Source organism: Phaethon aethereus, assembly GCF_964289735.1.
Source record: "Phaethon aethereus genome assembly, chromosome: Z".
In the NCBI taxonomy this organism is placed as follows: Eukaryota; Metazoa; Chordata; class Aves; order Phaethontiformes; family Phaethontidae; genus Phaethon; species Phaethon aethereus.
In genome coordinates this window covers 20,584,225-20,601,289 of record NC_138577.1, presented here as the reverse complement: position 1 = coordinate 20,601,289, position 17,065 = coordinate 20,584,225, and the positions used below count along the sequence as shown (strand labels likewise).

At 36.2% G+C, this 17,065-nt stretch overlaps 1 protein-coding gene across 1 annotated transcript in view; it reads right to left on the bottom strand.

The window, feature by feature from the left end:
- Positions 1-3,327: 3,327 nt before the first annotated feature.
- Positions 3,328-17,065, bottom strand: part of NDUFS4 (NADH:ubiquinone oxidoreductase subunit S4) — a gene marked incomplete at both ends in the record, with an annotated part of 49,228 nt that continues 35,490 nt past the window's right edge. Inside the window, 3 exons of the mRNA XM_082012752.1 lie at positions 3,328-3,431; positions 7,699-7,772; positions 11,961-12,133. Coding sequence (XP_081868878.1) covers positions 3,328-3,431; positions 7,699-7,772; positions 11,961-12,133 — 351 coding nt within the window. The remainder of the gene's footprint in view (positions 3,432-7,698; positions 7,773-11,960; positions 12,134-17,065) is intronic.

The following is a 17,065-nucleotide window of genomic DNA, read 5'->3' as shown; positions in this document are numbered from 1 at the left end:
TTACGGAACTTGGAGAAAAAGTGGCAGGAAGGCAGAAATGAACATATGGGTCAAGTAAAAAAAGGGAGCTTATGAGTAAAGTTAAAACTTCACCAAAACATTCCTGGTTTTAACCAGAAATTATAGTACTGGAGTGGCCAACCTTTCAAAACTCATGTCTGAAACTTCTCATGTGGTCAAAAGACATTAAAAAAAGAAGAAAAGAGATAGATGCCACATACCTTGTACAGCTGGTGGGAGTAAAAGTAGTAGCATACGGGAGGAAAAAGATTATGATGTTGCTTCTGTCTTAGAAGAATGAACTTTCACTCAGACTTAACAGGAATAATCGAAATCTCATTGTGACATGTAGCAATGGCAAGGACAGATAATGAGCCTTTTTCAGAAAGCTGGTGATACTATGGACTAATTTGCTATAACTGGGAAAGGACTTTCTCCAGCAGCAGTTCTGCCTCCAGAGGTTCACACAATATATCTATACAAGTCCAAATATAAACTACTTCAGGTCAGCCCATTATTTTTTTGCTTAAGACTTTCCACAATAATGGATGCTACAAAGCTGTGAAGAAAACCTCTCAAAACTTCCCATCTCAATGAAATGTAGTATCTATGTAAGGCTCCTCTGCAATGCTCCCATGCAATTATCTTGTAATACTTCAATACTCTTTTGGTTGTTATTGCCATGTAAGGTGGCAAGATACCTCGGATGCATGCAAATCCCACTGGCAAAGAACATGTTCTATTTGTTTGGGAGCTTTAAACTTTTTCTTTCCCCACAAATTATTTTGGTATTTCCAGAGGTTTGAAATATTACTGCCATGAAAAGCTTTGATTAGTTGTATGCAGCACAGCTCCATCTACCGCCAAGTTGAATCTCTGACCTCATTCAGCATTTGTATTAGCCTTGATACCTCAAAATCTAAAGATTTCCATTTTCAGATCAATGGTTGAAGATACTAAAACACTTGATTATGGTAGCTTACCTGTTGTGCCTTTTGTTTTGACATGTTCTACATTTGGAAGCAATTTTACCTGCCATAACACACTGCAGAACAGATAGAAGCTGGAGTTCAACAATGAAACATTAACTTCTGAAGATACTTAACTACAGACGGTCAGATCACCTTGTACATTTCAGTTCCAGCCTAGTGCTGATGAAAGGGTAATGGAGTTCAGTATCTAGTAGATTTTAGATCTCAAAAATATATTCCTATTGGCACTGGTCCTCTGCAAGCTCTTGCACTCAGTTTGACTTCTTTTGAAGACTATAGCGATGATAATCAACTCTCTTCCATTGTCAGCATGCTCGTTCTTAAGAAACCATCCCACAGGAGAAAAAAAATCCAAGTCCTAGGAAAGTGATCAGAGGAAAAGAAGGTCTGGGCTCAAACACAACTTAAAGACTTCAAGGTGGGGTGCCCAAGACAGAATCATAATCAACATATTAATTAAAAAAAAAAAAAAAAAAAAAAAAAAAAGAAGGAAGAAGGAAAAAAGCCGCTTTCTTCCTTGGGAAGGGGACTTAAATTCTCCTTTGAATATTTCCATTATCTTAGCAGAAGAAACAAAAAAAAGAAACTGTGCTGTATGTGAAACTGATTCTAGTTATGAGAAGTATAGATTAGCATACAGCAATTTCATATATTAGGTGTCCAAAGATAATGTTAGGTATCTAACATTTATCAGTCATTTCCCTGGACTACATAATTTCAAAAACGAAGCTGTGCATCTACTCCATTAGATACCCATTAAATATCCAAGCACTTTTTAATTTTAATGTTGACCACCTTATAAAGTTTGATGAAGATTAAATTAGGATCTTGCTGCTCTTCACTTGTAAAAGGCAGAACTGGGGGGGGAAAAAAAAAAAGGCATTTCTTCTTACTGTCTCCTTACTAAAATCAGTATATTAAGTTTAGCTGGAACACAAAGAGATGCAGTAGATGCTAGACTGTTAAAGATTCCAGTTTGGTGCACTTTGGCGTTCCTGGAGGACTTTAGGCTCCACTGCACAATGCAGCATTCAAAATTCAACAGGAAGATGAATTGGAATAACAGTTCTTGTCTGTGATAGGAAAATAGCGACATCAGCCAACTGGTTGATTATACTGAAACTGGGTCAAAAACAATGCTTTAAACAAATGTTAGCCAGCATATAGGGCAGCTGGTGAAAACTGAAACCAGAATATAATCAAATCTGGGTAACACAACATAGTTTTATGCATTCTTTTAGCTAGAATCCAGTGCATAGCACTTACACCATTCTTTAGACCTATGTGGAGAGAGCTGTCTCAACTGTTTCTTTTGTGACAGTTGGGATAAAACTCTCAGTTGCATATGAAAAAGGTGTACCCTCCCCCAATTTGTAATGGATTTCACTGATCATGTGTTGATATCTCAGTTTGTTAAGTAAAAGTTAAAGTGAATACATCAAAAGCCACAGATATGTAACTAAGGATTCCAAACATAATATTGTGTGTTATTAAAATTAATGATTTAATGTCATATAAGACAAACTGAGTTTAGGCTACATATTCCATGTTAAGGCTGAGATGCTATCACCAAATCTCTTTGTTAGGCAACAGTACAGATAAACATGTAACTAGCAATAAAAGATAGAACTATAATTATATAATTAGTATAAGCTGATGCTGTGTGAGGCACCCGACACTCTTCTGACACAATTTGTGAATATTTAACTGGCTTAGTTTCACTTCTGAAGAACATCACAAAGAAACAATTGCAATCTCAATCTTTTGGACTAAACCTCCCCCATATCCAAAACAAAAACCAGTGCTTTTTATTCCAGTTATGAATGCTTCTGGAAAAATGAAGCAAAAAAAAAATTAATTTGGGCAGATAATATACATTTATACAGACTAGTCTGTTATACTCAAATGTTAAGTTTTATATATCATACCTTGCTCTCCAATTGACAAACTTCTCTTTATAGAAAGAGAAAGAAAAATCCCCACCTCCTAATGAATTTATATATGCAAGGCTCGTAAGTTTAAACAAGATAGTGGATATAAAATTAGCATCAAAGATAAGCAATAATCTTTAAAGTTGCAGCTGATTTCAAACATTCCTTTTGATAGATTACTACTACAGCAATTTTTTAGAAGTATGAACACTCCAAATCTCCTCTATTTATAGGGAGGTTTGTAACAGGTTCAACTGGAGACATCAAAAACATTTAAAATAGACATCACAAGATGCATCTGTAGTTTAAAGGTCAAATTTATTAGGAGATTAAGAGATGTATTATACATGGACTATAAATATAGCACAGCTGACTTTATTCACAGTCAGACAGCCAATGCTAACCTATTTTGTAGACACCCTTGTTCTTTTGTTCCAAGAAAAGTTTGCACCGTAAGACTTGGATTTAGGTTTTGGAATCTTCTTCTCTTCAACATCATAGCTCCAGCCTGGAGGTTACAGGGGAAATGGAGTGGGGGGCGAGACAAGAAACAAAAAGAGTTCTAAATATTCTCAGCATACAATATAGAGCAAATGCAACTTAAAATCTTTTAACTTTAATATCTTTTCCTCCATGTAGGCATCCATTAGTTTATTCCTCTGTAGCTGGCAGCAGAGAAAACTGAAATGCCACAGATGTGACATGTGCCTGTTCTCTCAGTTGGTAAGACTTCACCATACTACACCTCCATTTTCTTCCTGCAAAAAAACTTGACAGTCATCAGTGAAAAGCTTAACAGGGAACACTGACTGTCCTGCAGGTTCATGGCTCCACAACTCCATAGCATCACAGAAGCACTAAGGCTCTGTATATGCTGGGACAGGAAATGAAAATAAATATAAGGAAACATGATAAAAAATAGCATACAGAAGATCAATCCCAAAGGTTGGGAGAGAACGGGGACCTTGGAAAGCTAGAGAAAAAAGAAAGGTGGGAAGACCAAAGAAAGGAAGAGCAAAGAAAAAACTTCAGCATTAGAAAGCAGTTTAATACTTAACATTTTTAGAAGAACGTAAAAAATCAGGAGTACAAGAAAAGGGAATGAAGTGATAGAAGACAAGTAAATTATGTGATAGTTAAGCAAGAGAAATGTGGAAAAAATGTCAGAAAAGAGGAGGTGGAGACATTAGTGTTTATGTAAATCAAAATGCAAATTGATTGCAGCCTCCAGGTGCCTGGAAAGTTGCCAGGGCAGCACTCAGTATTCCAAAGTTTGGTCTCTTTAGCTGCAACATTTCACTCAAAGTTGAGATACTTGAGTTGAAGCTAGAAGTGGTTAAGTATGCAGTTCTAACTGATACTAATATGATGATACTTTTTTTCCTTAGTTTTAAAACAAAAACTTGGTAAGTCCTAAAAGGTTTAACATATATCTCAATTTTACATTTAAGATATTCACAGAAAACACTGAAAATATACCTACACATCAAAACATATTCTCTAAGATACACAAGTTGTCATGTCAGTGTGCCTCAATTCTGTGTGTTCACAAATGTCACACAAACATTTTCTTCATGTTTATTAGGCTGAACCAATGTTAATTTCCAAGGTAACTATTCTCTGTAAGAAATACTGCAATAGAGGTTTTAAAAGCATGTTTTTTCCATCTGTGAGAGCACTGGCTTTTGCCTCCTGTTCCGATTAAAAATATATGCTTGAGTAAACAGCCAGAACTAAATCCAGAGACAGACTTTGGTATTGCAACATTCAGCATTATAACACCTAACTTTGAGGCACTTGGCTGCTGGAATGGAATCTACAGCCCCAAGTTATTGCTTCATCTTTTTATACACTAGATGGAGAGCAGCCGAGTGCCTCCAAAAGAGATTCGCAACCGCCAGCACAATGACTTGGGCTGTCATGGCTATCCAAAATCCAAAGTTAGTTACATCTAACTTGCATTGCAGGAGGCCACGATATGTGATAAGGTTTCACACTCTGGAACAGTCTCCTTGAGTCAGGCACCTTCACTTGTTCATGACAGAGAGCAGAGGACACTTTTATAAAAATACCACAATGGTGGGGGAGGTTATTCTTGCCCAGAACCCTGCCATACAAGCCAAATGGATAGAAAGCAGATTTCATCATCTCTGGAAGAACACCCTCATCACCTGACTAAAGGTTATTGTGGAGTAGAAAAATTCTCCATTCCTGTTACTAAATCTATGTTTTTAAAGAACTGCCTAGATGATGTTGGACAGGACAAAAAATAATTTAGGTCAACAGACTAAACTTTTAATTTAATCCAGTTGCAAGTGTTTCCTCCTTGCCTCAACTTCAGACCATTCTCATCTATCATATTTTGGACAGAGATCTCCCCTATCACTGTATTCAGTGCTGTTACTCCTACATGAGAAAACACATCAGATGGGGCAGGCAGAAAGACAGCCTGCCTCAGCTTCCTGAAGTTCTTATGTGAGAAAGAAATCTTAGGTTTCCCAATCCATCAAAATACCTGCAATACCTAGGATTTGCAGAAATTAAACTTGAGGTTCTTAAGGAATTTTGTAATGGAAAACTTAGGTGGTTCATACGGGAAGGACAGAGGTAAATGTTTGTGTTCCTAGACTTAGACATGTTTCCGTAACACCTCAGTTTAGAAGTTAAGTTCCATTATAGATGTGTGCCTAAGTTTCTCTTTCTTTCTAAAAGCAGAACTAAATATTGTAAAATTTCCAGCTACATCTGATACTAAAGCTATTGCTACAGAAAATATTATGCACGTATCATACCCATAAAACTAAGCCACGTTAAATAAAAATGGAATAATTTAGTCAAGCCAGTAAGCACAGAAAAGATTGGTACATCTCAGTTACAGGAAAATCAAGGGTGCAAACTAAATAAATATTGAACTAGTAATATTAAGTCACAGCCTTAGTTTAGTTGGTAGAATTTCTTTGTAGTTTTCCCACACAATGGAAATTCATTACTTCATTACAGTGAAGGCATAACTTTCTACACTGAACAAATGAAGTATTTTATTTGAATCTGCATTTCGGAAGGAAAAAATGTAACATGTCCCAAGAGATGACGTAAGCAGCTCATTAATACAGTGATATATAGGCCAGGATTCAGCTTTTTTTCTTGTATAGGCTGAACTTCCCAAGCAATAGGAATAGCATAAATACAGAAGCATAAGCAACATCAGGTTCTCCAAAATTTCATATTTGTTCATAAAACATTACAAAACACTACTAGAATTGTACAGTAATTGGCATATCCAATGCAAATATGCTGAAGCAATAGAGGAATTAAATGCTAGCCTTTACCATTAAAAAATGCAAATAAATTCCACATGAAATGGTTCAGCTTCTTTTGTAAGTTAATGGACTTATCCTGGTTTTTGGGTAAGGGATGGGATAAGCCATCTAACAACTTTGCACAATTTGGTCAGAACAAGAGACTTTACTATTTACCCCAGAAAAAATATAGTTGAAAGCTGTAGACCACAGGAAAGGCTTCTGAAGAAGTGTACACCCTATGTGCATTATTTCTGGCTTTAACTCAGTGCAATTAATCTTCCTCACATCCATAAGCACTAAGCACCAAGCCTAGATCTTTAAGGAAAATAAAATTGATTTATAAAACCCTCATATTTTTATGCAGCCAAAAATTCATACCAACACAAAAAAGGACTGCTGAATATTCAAAAGGCTGAGATTATGGATACTCTTTGCAGTATTGTAATTCTGTGAGAAAATACCAAGTAAGTTTACAGATACAGTCCTTCTGATATGTCATTAGCATTAAAAATATTAAGTAATTATACTGACTTTGATTATAGTATCTTTTTCTCAAATATGAACAATTATCAACTACAAGTGTTTAGACTTTAGTATTATACTTGGGAAGAGTTCGGTATAACTTCCCCAATCTACATCTTCCCCATGGGGGGCAGCGGAGTGGAAGGTGCTGATCTCCTCTCCCTGGTCACCAGCAATAGGACATGAGGAAATGGAATGAAGCTGCATCAGGGGAACTTCAGACTGGGCATTAGGAAAAGGTTCTTCACAGTAAGCATGGTCGGTCACTGGAACAGGCTCCCCAGGGACACGGTCAGGGCACAGAGCCTGCCAGAGTTCAAGGAGCGTCTGGACGATGCTCTTAGTCGTATGGTTTAGTTTTAGGTAGTCCTGCAAGAAGCAGGGAGTTGGACCTGATGGGCCCCTTCCAACGTGAGATATTCTATGATTCTATGATAAATCAGTTCTGCAACACGGTCAAAACTGAAGTCCAACATGCTTACTTGGTAGTCACTTAATTTTAGTTTTTCTGATTATCAACCATACACAAGGGTTCTGACAGTCTTTCCTTAACTAGAATTCAGATGCTTATGTCGAGCCTTCAGGCAAAAACTCCACTGCCATGTAACTGGGACCCCCAGCCTTGGATACTCTTAGTATTAGTTAGAAAGTATTAGTATTAGAAAGTATTCGTTTTCCTCCAAGACCTAAGCAAGGCTCAGTTCTCATTCAAAACACGGACACTTGCAAAAGCATTTGCAATAGTAATGCTAAGAGGCTGGAACACTAGATTCAATGCCTTCAGTACCCTCGGAAATATTCCCCGTTTTCCTCCTCCTCAAGTAGAGAACTAATGGTCTACCAATTTTGTGGAACAGAGGGAAGGTACTTTATCCTGTACTTTTTCTGTTGTTAATACTTTGAGATCAAGATTGCCTATAGAAAGCTGAATCCTTCATACCCAATACATACCATTTTTTTCAGCAAAGGCAATGGCGTCTTCTTTAGTAGAGAAAGTAAGAACCATGTTGGATAAAGGATCAGCTCTGTAAGAAATCAGATTACAAATTTTAAGCACATTTGAAATTTAATTATAGCTGTATCTCAAACGCTAGTCAAATGCTGTATTACACAACTTTTTGTAGTACGCCACCTCACAAGCCGTTCAAAATCCCTTTATTTTTAATTATTTGCAGGATTAACACTTAATTTCTGCAGAGTATTGTTTCACACTTTTAGTCTGTTAAAATTCCCTCCCAGCTCTTCAACGAAATTAATGTTTTAAGTTTTTTATTAGACAAACACATCTGAGGTTATAATAAGTGCTCTGCGACTATCTAATTTTTAAAACTGTGTAGTCCTCCTCTTTTTGGAAGATCAGGAGGCTTACGGTAATTTTGAACATTTCAACGAGACCGGGAGTCTGTAGAGCAGCTAGGGAAGAATAATCTTATACACAAAAGAGCAGAATATCAAAGTGAGCAGAGCAGTAATTAATCAGAGACTGAAAAGTATGTAAAAAAAAAAAAAAATCAAGAGTTCAGCTTTGGCTGAGGTCACATGACCTCCACAAATTATTCCAGTACAGCAAGCAGATCGCAGGCCACCACTGAAAATGAAGCTCGGAAACACAAACTGCTAGCTACCTACATACACAGAGGTTAGTTTTAGATGATCAACTGGATTTCTGAATGGAATTTGAAAGCAAAAAGGTTTTTAAAACAAATTAAAATCTCAGTTAAAAAAACAAACTGCCTTATTTGTTGCTGTAAGAGCTCCTTTTAAGAACAAGGACAAAGGATTAAAAAAAATACCATTCTGTAAAATTTTTGTAGACTAATTTTTAGAAATAAGATACCGGCTGTAGCAGTGCAATGATTAGATAAGGCTTCCCTGACACAACACTGCACATGAGTCTGGGAGACAACCAGGAAGACAAGACCAAATTGCAACTAACTATTGAAGGAGATGCCTCTCAACTGTTGTCTCTTTGAAGCTAGAAGGGTAAATGAAGAGAAAAAGCAACCAAAGATACATTGAACTCTCTACAATAAAGGACAAAGACTGTGACTGATGGAGGGGGAGGGGAAGAGGGGGAATCTAGCTTCCAGCAAAGACAGTGTAATTTTATCTGATGTACACATGGAAAAATGGAGTTTACTATTTATCCAATATATTCCCCAATAAAAAAAATAAAAAAACCCAAACACAGAAAAAAGGCAGAAATTACACTTTCACAAGCCACTAAGATGGGCTCTTTCAAAGACATTTAAAGATTTCTCTTATAAAGGCAGTAAGGAGAATTAGGAACCAATAATTTGTCCATGACGTGATCAGCGGAGAATCAAGTGACCCAAATATATTGCAATATTGTGACAATTTGTTCTTTTCGTTCCTCTCCCCCACGATCGGGGCTGGAAAAAATCTTCTCAACAGTACTAAGTGGCAACAAAGAAGTTTAAGTCTGAGTGCAGTGAGGGACCAGTGCCTGCTCAGTACTGCAAGTTTGGCAAAAACCTTCCAGGACAGAGAGTTTTGAAATGAGAATCATGCAGAAGTGATCTGCTTTGTTTTCATATGGGATCACCTTTCATCCAACCTAAATACAGCTTTTTTGATTTCTTTCCATAAATGAGCTATCAATGTGTTTCAGTTTGTGATAATCTGTGAGCAAACCAGAGCTCAGGATGGCCAGCATGATGTCCTCATAGTGTCAGTAACAGCAGTGCTGCAGGATTTCCTATGCCTGCCCTAACTGTAAGTCACTACAAACTGGGATTCCAGATCTTGTTCTCTTATGAGATCTTGTACAATGGCAACCATGGATTTCCCATGTTTCTTTGTTTACAGCTGTATATTAAAAGATGTTCTCAAGAACTATCCATAGGCATTCCTCCCAATTAAAACAAATGCCATGAATCCATTTTATTTAGATCTACAACTGGACAATTTTCACAAACCCTATATCCAAGAAACAGCAAATGCAACAAAAAACCCCAAATGAGGCTGCAAAATGACAGAAATATATCAAAGACATACAGGTAAATAAGTATACTGAGTTCAGAGAAAACCAGCTCTAATCCCTAGACCCAGAAGGGCTCTAATCCACTAATCCCATTACATTATTCAAAAGTAAATGGGTGAACTTCTAAGAACTGTTCTTTGCAGAAATTAAATCTGAAGAGAAGAAACTTGGTTTTTCTGGGTGTTGAACAGTAATTTGAAATTACTAGAATGCTTACTGACAGTTTTTGCAAAAGTTCCTTAACAAATGAACAGATACAAACTAGTTTACAAAACCTTTAACCTAGCAGTGTCAATTCTCAACACAGCACTTGCTTTTGGCTCACCTGGAGATTGCTTACACAGGAAATGTTCTTTTCCTGATCCCAAAATAAAAATACATGCAAAGATGGATTCATTTAAAACAACCATTACTTTTTAAATGCCCACAATAAGCTCACTCCAGGACAATGTAATATACAGGTAAGTCCCTAATACCATGGCTCATTTTTAGGTGGTTTATTTAGCACAAATGGTTATAATTGTTACGAAGGTTACAAGCCATTCTTTAGGCTGAGATCACACAAAATCCCTCCCAGCAAATAATTTGTCTGGGGAGGTTTAAGTCAGCTGAAAAGCAAAGGAGGATTAGAAGAAAAATTAAATCCAACCTGAACTAAAGCAGTTGTTACTGGCACCTGCTACAGTGTTATAATCTGTGCAGTGGTATAAATAGATCATAGTTTAGTGGCCAGATGCTTGGGAGGCACACAGGACAGGAGGGAAAGGTGTATTGCTGGTCAACAGTCTATCACTTGCTTAATTTAGGTCTGGTGAAACAACCTGGTCCTTACTTGCTAAATGTAGTAGCTACTTGTAGTACTCAAGTCACCATGGCACACATGTATTATTACATCATTGAAATCTTACCCTCTGCAACAGCAATTTAAATACATTTAAGATGTAATGGTGAAAAAACCCAGGATGTGCTTAAAATGAGGTCACTGTTATATAGAGTCTTAAAGTTTTAAAACAGATATTTTAACAGACGATTTTAATAATACAATTAATATTTTAATTCATATTCAGTATTTTTTCTTGTCTAATGATAGTTGAGCTTGGATTCCCTAATGCTTTGCAATACCAATACGATTGAGATGTTGCAGGTTGTGACCCTCCTCAATTTTTATGGGAAACCAACATAACAGGAAGACTTGATTTCAGTGTTATTTTGAACTAATATTCTGGATACATTTATTTCATAAATAAATAAGAAAAGTAAAAAAACAATACTGTGACTGGATTTGAAATGTTAATAAATCTCGTCCTCAAATTATTTTGGTTTTTTCATACAATTTTGTATTCTTTGACCGCAAGTGCTTATATGATTGCAACTATACATTTTCAACACAACCCGTATCCTTTTTGGAGTTTGAAAAATTATCCCTAGTGGTTGATTTTTGTTTATGTAGAATTAACTTTTCTAAATACGCCTCAAACAAGACAGCTTCAAATCAAAATTACAACACATCAGAAGAATTGCTGGCATAGTCCTCACAGTTTACAGGTATTCTAACCACACTGTAAAATGTAGGTAGCAAATTTATACAGGGTTAAAAAGAATCAAAAATTATCTGCACCTAAGTTACACTTACATCTCCAAATTATAGCATATGTAGCTAAGATTAGTACTTTTTCCGGATTTTGGCATATTTAAGTTTTTACTACTAATATAAGCCACATTGAAACAAATAGTTTATTATTTTGAATAGGTCTGTTGGGTTTTTTTAAATTAGTTATGGCTCCTCATTCACATCAGGATGTTTATGAAACTTTGTAGAAAAAACATCCAGAAGCTAAGTATTGTTATTTTATGTTTAACCAAATTCAAAAGATGCAACTGACAGCCAAGAAGGATTTACTGCTTCAGGTAACTAATAACCTTCTTTCCCTTATGCTGCCATACAGTAACACCACCAGAAATGTAATCATTGAAGTTTCTGGTTGTCAACACTTTTTTCAAACTCTTCCAGATCATGTTGTGAGCTAAAATCTGCTTTTAAATGTAATAGATCATTAATCATACCACTAACAAATCCAACCACTTACTGTAAGTACTATTACAAAACAAGTAGATTTACAGGTAGAAAGGACATTTCAAACTTAAAATTACATGACTAGTAAGAGCCAAATATAGAAGAAAAGACTTTCCAAATTCAGTAACTACTCACGTAGATGCCCAGCCCATTAAAGGGTTCTCCCAGCGCTCCCTGTTATCAAATTCCATCTTCCATTTCTTTGTATTGTTAACTCCTGCCTGCATTGCATTACGTGCTGGAACAAAAATGTGAACTTTTCTGGTTTTGATGTGCTCATCTGGAACACCAGTTAAAGCAGTGATATCCTACAAAAAACAAAAAAGGGTTCACATTAAAAGCTTGTAAAATAATACTGTTCATGGTTTTTACATAATTTCATGCTTTATTTTTATTTGTTGAGTTACCAAAAAAAAGAAAAAAAGGCAGAAAAGTATGTCATGAGTCCAGTTGTATACAAACGAAGCTGATACATGTTGGGGCCGCTATCATCCCGCTTCCCCTGTCTGAATTAGATTTTGCATGGATCGGTTACCTGAACCTGCTCATCTCCCAGCTACACAACTGATAGTGCCAGAGGAGGGACAGGACATTCCCTCCCACCCTCTGACCACAGCTGCCAAGTCAGGACTGCTCCAACTTGCACCACCTAAGGCAAATGCAGAAATGTATAAACTCTTCTTTCTCCCTTAAAGAAATTATTAGAGCACAGACTGAAACATTGACAAATCCTGAAATTTTACATTACCATTAGGACCCTAAACATCATATGAAAGGATTATTCACCAAAATCCTAGCCAGCCAACTATGTGCTGCCATGTAAGTGCTTTCGCTTAGGCTTAAGTCTGCATATAATTAAGAGGCACCAACATCCATGCTGACTCAAGATGCTATGCTTAGCATGAAGGAAAAGGCAGGAGGTTATCTTTCACACAGCAATCTAGTGATTGTTTGAGACTGCAGAGCAGGTACTAGAATTCAGGTCTCATTTCTCTAACCATTAGTTATTACATAAAATTGACCCCCTTGTCATGTTTCAGCTATGAATATCAGCTTTTGAGAGTCAATTCTCCTGTTGATGCTCAAGATCAAGAGAAGAACATTTGACATTGGTAACATTCTTTTGTATTTTTGTGAAGGACAAAAGGATTCAGGAAATTCCAACCTTCAAAGGGAAAAAAAAAAAAAGGCTTGTAACATTGTATGTACGCAGTAGTAGGATACTCTCCTCTGCTAAGGCTTGGCTTGTGAGCCCTCAACAACTAAACCTAACAAAGATAAAAACTGAAGGATCACAAAACCAACCTAAAAATATTAACTGACTTTAACAAAGAGTAAGAAGGGGAAAACCTCACAAGAATTGCTCTGAAAAATTACCCTCAGCAGCATCTGATATAATCAAAGTGAACTTTCTCGCTAAAAACTAAATAGTAATTACATAAAATTAACCTGTCAGTTCACCCTAGTAGACTAAAGAGTGAAATCAAGCATCAAATCCATCTCTAAGGATGCTAAACTACTCCTGTTCCTTACATACTTAAAAGGCCAGTGGGAGCTCTCTCCCCTCCCCTCCTCTCCTCTCCTCTCTCCAGGAACAAATAGTAAACTTGTTAAAAGTCAAAAAAAGTGCAGCAAAACCTCGGGCATATTGAACTCATCTCACCAGTACTGCCATGACTTGAATCAAAAGGCAAACAAGTTTAAATACTTTAAACACTGTGGCTTTACATGTCTGTAGCTACTAACTTTATGGGATTTTGCTTTGTGGCAAACTTAAAAGCTTTTGGTTCTGTCACCAGATCATCCTTTGAAATGTCTCATTTTTTGTTTTACTTCAGAAAATAAGTTTCGGGAGATCAGTCCCTAAAAACTAAACAAGGGAGCAAGTTTAAAGCATTTGACTTGCATTTGCAATTAGAACAGCAGGGGAAACAAACAAGCTAGCACACTAATTTTCCAACTTCTGACATTTCTACTGAGGCTACCAAAAGAAACTGTCAAAATATCTTAACAGTTCCATTATAAATGCTTTCATTAGGACCAACTAATGTTTATTTTTAATATACCTCTAGCAGTGATACGAAAAAGAAACACTACCAGTCACTGGGATGTTGCAACACGTATGTAAAACACCTTCTGACAGACTGGCATTTCTGACTGCTGAAGCTTAAACCACAGATTTAGAAGGAAATAGCTTAAAGTTTTCTTATTTGAATTTGCAAAATGCTTTGTTTAACAAAAGGGGTTTTTACCTGCAGGAAAGTTTGGTGGGGCTACAATGTTTCAGCTTGCCTGTTCATAGCAATAGGCTACTACATTAGCCTTCACTTCTCTATTTAACAAACATGCACATTAAGAAAATGTCAAGAATATTCAGAAAACATTTCTTTTTCTTCTCTGAAATAATCAGCTACATACAAAAATTCTGTGTTTGTTATCATCAAATACCTCCAAATATGCAAGCTTCAAAATAGCTCAAAATAATTATTTTTTTAAACTATTATAATTCTCAACAACTCATATGCCCATTATGAATTTTTTATGCTTCAGATTTAAAGGCTTTTGAATTGTTCCAGGATTATCTTGAATTATTAAAATAAGATACTATGTTAAATAACATTATGGACATAGGCAACTACTTCTTTTGAAGCCTCCACCCCAGAGAATCATAAAAATACTACAGATTATTGCATAAAGAACACAATCTAAAGAGTATTAAAGACCAGCAAATGCTGTATTTATGAGTTAACCATAATAAAGAAATGCCTAGACTTGTTCATCTGGATGAAAATAAAAACAAAACCCCAGACAAACCATAAGTCCCTTCAAGCCATGTTTTTTTGGGCACTCAGTTGGCTCCAAATCAAAGTTATTTCACTAATAATATAGGATTCATCCCATAAAAATCTTTTCAAGGTGAAAACTAAAACCTGCCTACTTACCGAAACTAAAATATCTACATAGTGTTGCTAGCTCTTCATACTTTGATTCATTATAGCTAGTTTCCATGCCTTCTGGGAATCTAGCAATTGTTTATTGATATCTTCCCCATTTTAAAGCTGGCAATTGAACAGACAGTTGTTAGGACAATGAGTTTCTGGTTTCTGAAGCCCAAGTTGTCCTGACATAAAATCACTGGTTTTGCTTGCTGTAGACATGTAAGGTACTGTAGCATAGCTGAGCTGTTGCCAAAGATATGGAATAAAAAGGCTTGGCATCTATCACATACTTGACACCTAAAGAGCACAGAAGCTCTAAAATTCCTATTCCCTGTAGGCACACTCTTAGTCTAGACAAACTGATTTCTCACACTTTTAAAATGCATTACAACACTCTATTGTGATCATTTCATCCACACAGCTCCAGCTAGTGACAGAAGAACCTGTCCTTTAAGCGACATTTCAATGGGCTAAAGCTCCCGCTCCAAGATGCCATTAAAACAATGTAATACTTGAAAAGAACTATGCTGCACTGGGTTGAACTCTCTACTGTGTCTTCAGTGCTTTGTTCTGAGTTCAAGTTCTCATTGAAACTACCTGTGAATCAACTTTCCAAAACAAAGATGTTTTTGACAGCTGGTTTCACATTACTATCTCTCTCTTTTTTTTTAAGTGTTCCTTACTGAATTTTGCTATATTAGCATAGCAAAATATTAGTGAGGTGTTTGGCATTCAAAATTCTAAATAATAAGTTGACAATATAAAAGACTTGAGATTTGAATTGTATAGATTTTCCTTACTAAAAATTAACAATCCTGCTTCTATATAGAGGTTGCATTTTTTAACTAAATGTAACTAACTGTAGCTACTAACTTTATGGGATTTTGCTTTGTGGCAAACTTAAAAGCCACAAAGCAAAAAAAAAAAAAAACCACAAAACTCTTAAAACCTCTGAATTTTTTTGTAATTCAAAAAAATTAAAATACTCATTTTGAGGCAGTTTGGCTCTTCTTGGAAAGCTGAGATGGTCAAAACACTCACTTTTTTTAAACAGCAGAAATCACATCAAATTCCTTACAAGTTAAGAGGAAGTTTTGTCTTTATTATAACTTAACACTATTTAAGAACACTTGTCATGGTAGAAAGCCTAGTAAAGCTATTCTGGAAAGAGTAATAACAAACAATAAATGTGCTATACAGCTGGGAGAAGAACTGGTTCATGGAGGCATTGTCAATGAAAGCAGTATGCAGCATGACGATGACTTTTAAAGCAAACGAGCATTTCCTTCTTCAAGTACTTCACTAGTAGCACAAATTCCAAATGGGACAAGAAATGGAACTTTGTAATTCAAGGGAAAAGAGACAAAATGGTTGAAAGTATCTCTGAAAACAAGTGTTTTTCAATAGATGGGTCAGGTGTGCATAAAGGTGTCCTGTTTCTCCTATGACATTTCTTTCCACACATAGACAAAAACTGTACATAACAGCTATCAACTATCTACTGTTTGGCACACTGCCCCCCCTCTTTTTTTTTTAATAAAGGAAACAGGGAACAAGCAATGGGAAGTTGATGTCAAAACACAGAAAAACCTCCCAGCAAGCTTCCAGCAACCACCCAGGATTTAGAGTCTTGCTAGCTGCTCCCTTTTCAATACCAGAATTTCACACATTTCAATGACCATTATGACTTCAAAGAATCAAATTTTCATCATTGTCCGTCATCTGGCGGTTGATTTGTATAAAGGAGTTCTTCTGCATGCACTCCAGACAAAGGGCTCCTTACTTTCGTGGCTATATATCAAGTTTAAAAGTTCTATTTGTGACAGTTGTGTCTGTGGTAAATTAGGGTAACACTGAAGGAGTGCAGCTGCTCTGCAGGAACCTCCTTTTTTGCATCATTTTACTTAAATAAAAACTGAATAATTAGCTTCTGCCTTTATTAAACCGCAAAAATGCCACTGGCCTTAGTAATTACTTCCGGTTGCCCCACCTATTTAACCTCAATAGTTTACGCTTGTTAGAAAGGAGGGAAAATAGAAGTTTTCTGTACTTTATAGGAGTTTACAACAGCTTTCTCTCTTCCCCACCCCCAACATGTTTTACCAGACTAAGTGCATAAAGTTTTGCTATAAATTCATGTTGCAATACACTTTCTTTAGGAGCTGTTATATCAAAGCACAGAACATCTTGCATAATACCCACAAAATAGCTGCTGTGAAAGGAGCTTTTTATTTAGTGTGTTCAGCTGCTTAGGCTGTAAGTCGGGATGAGAACATTTACGTTTCTACATTTCAATACGGT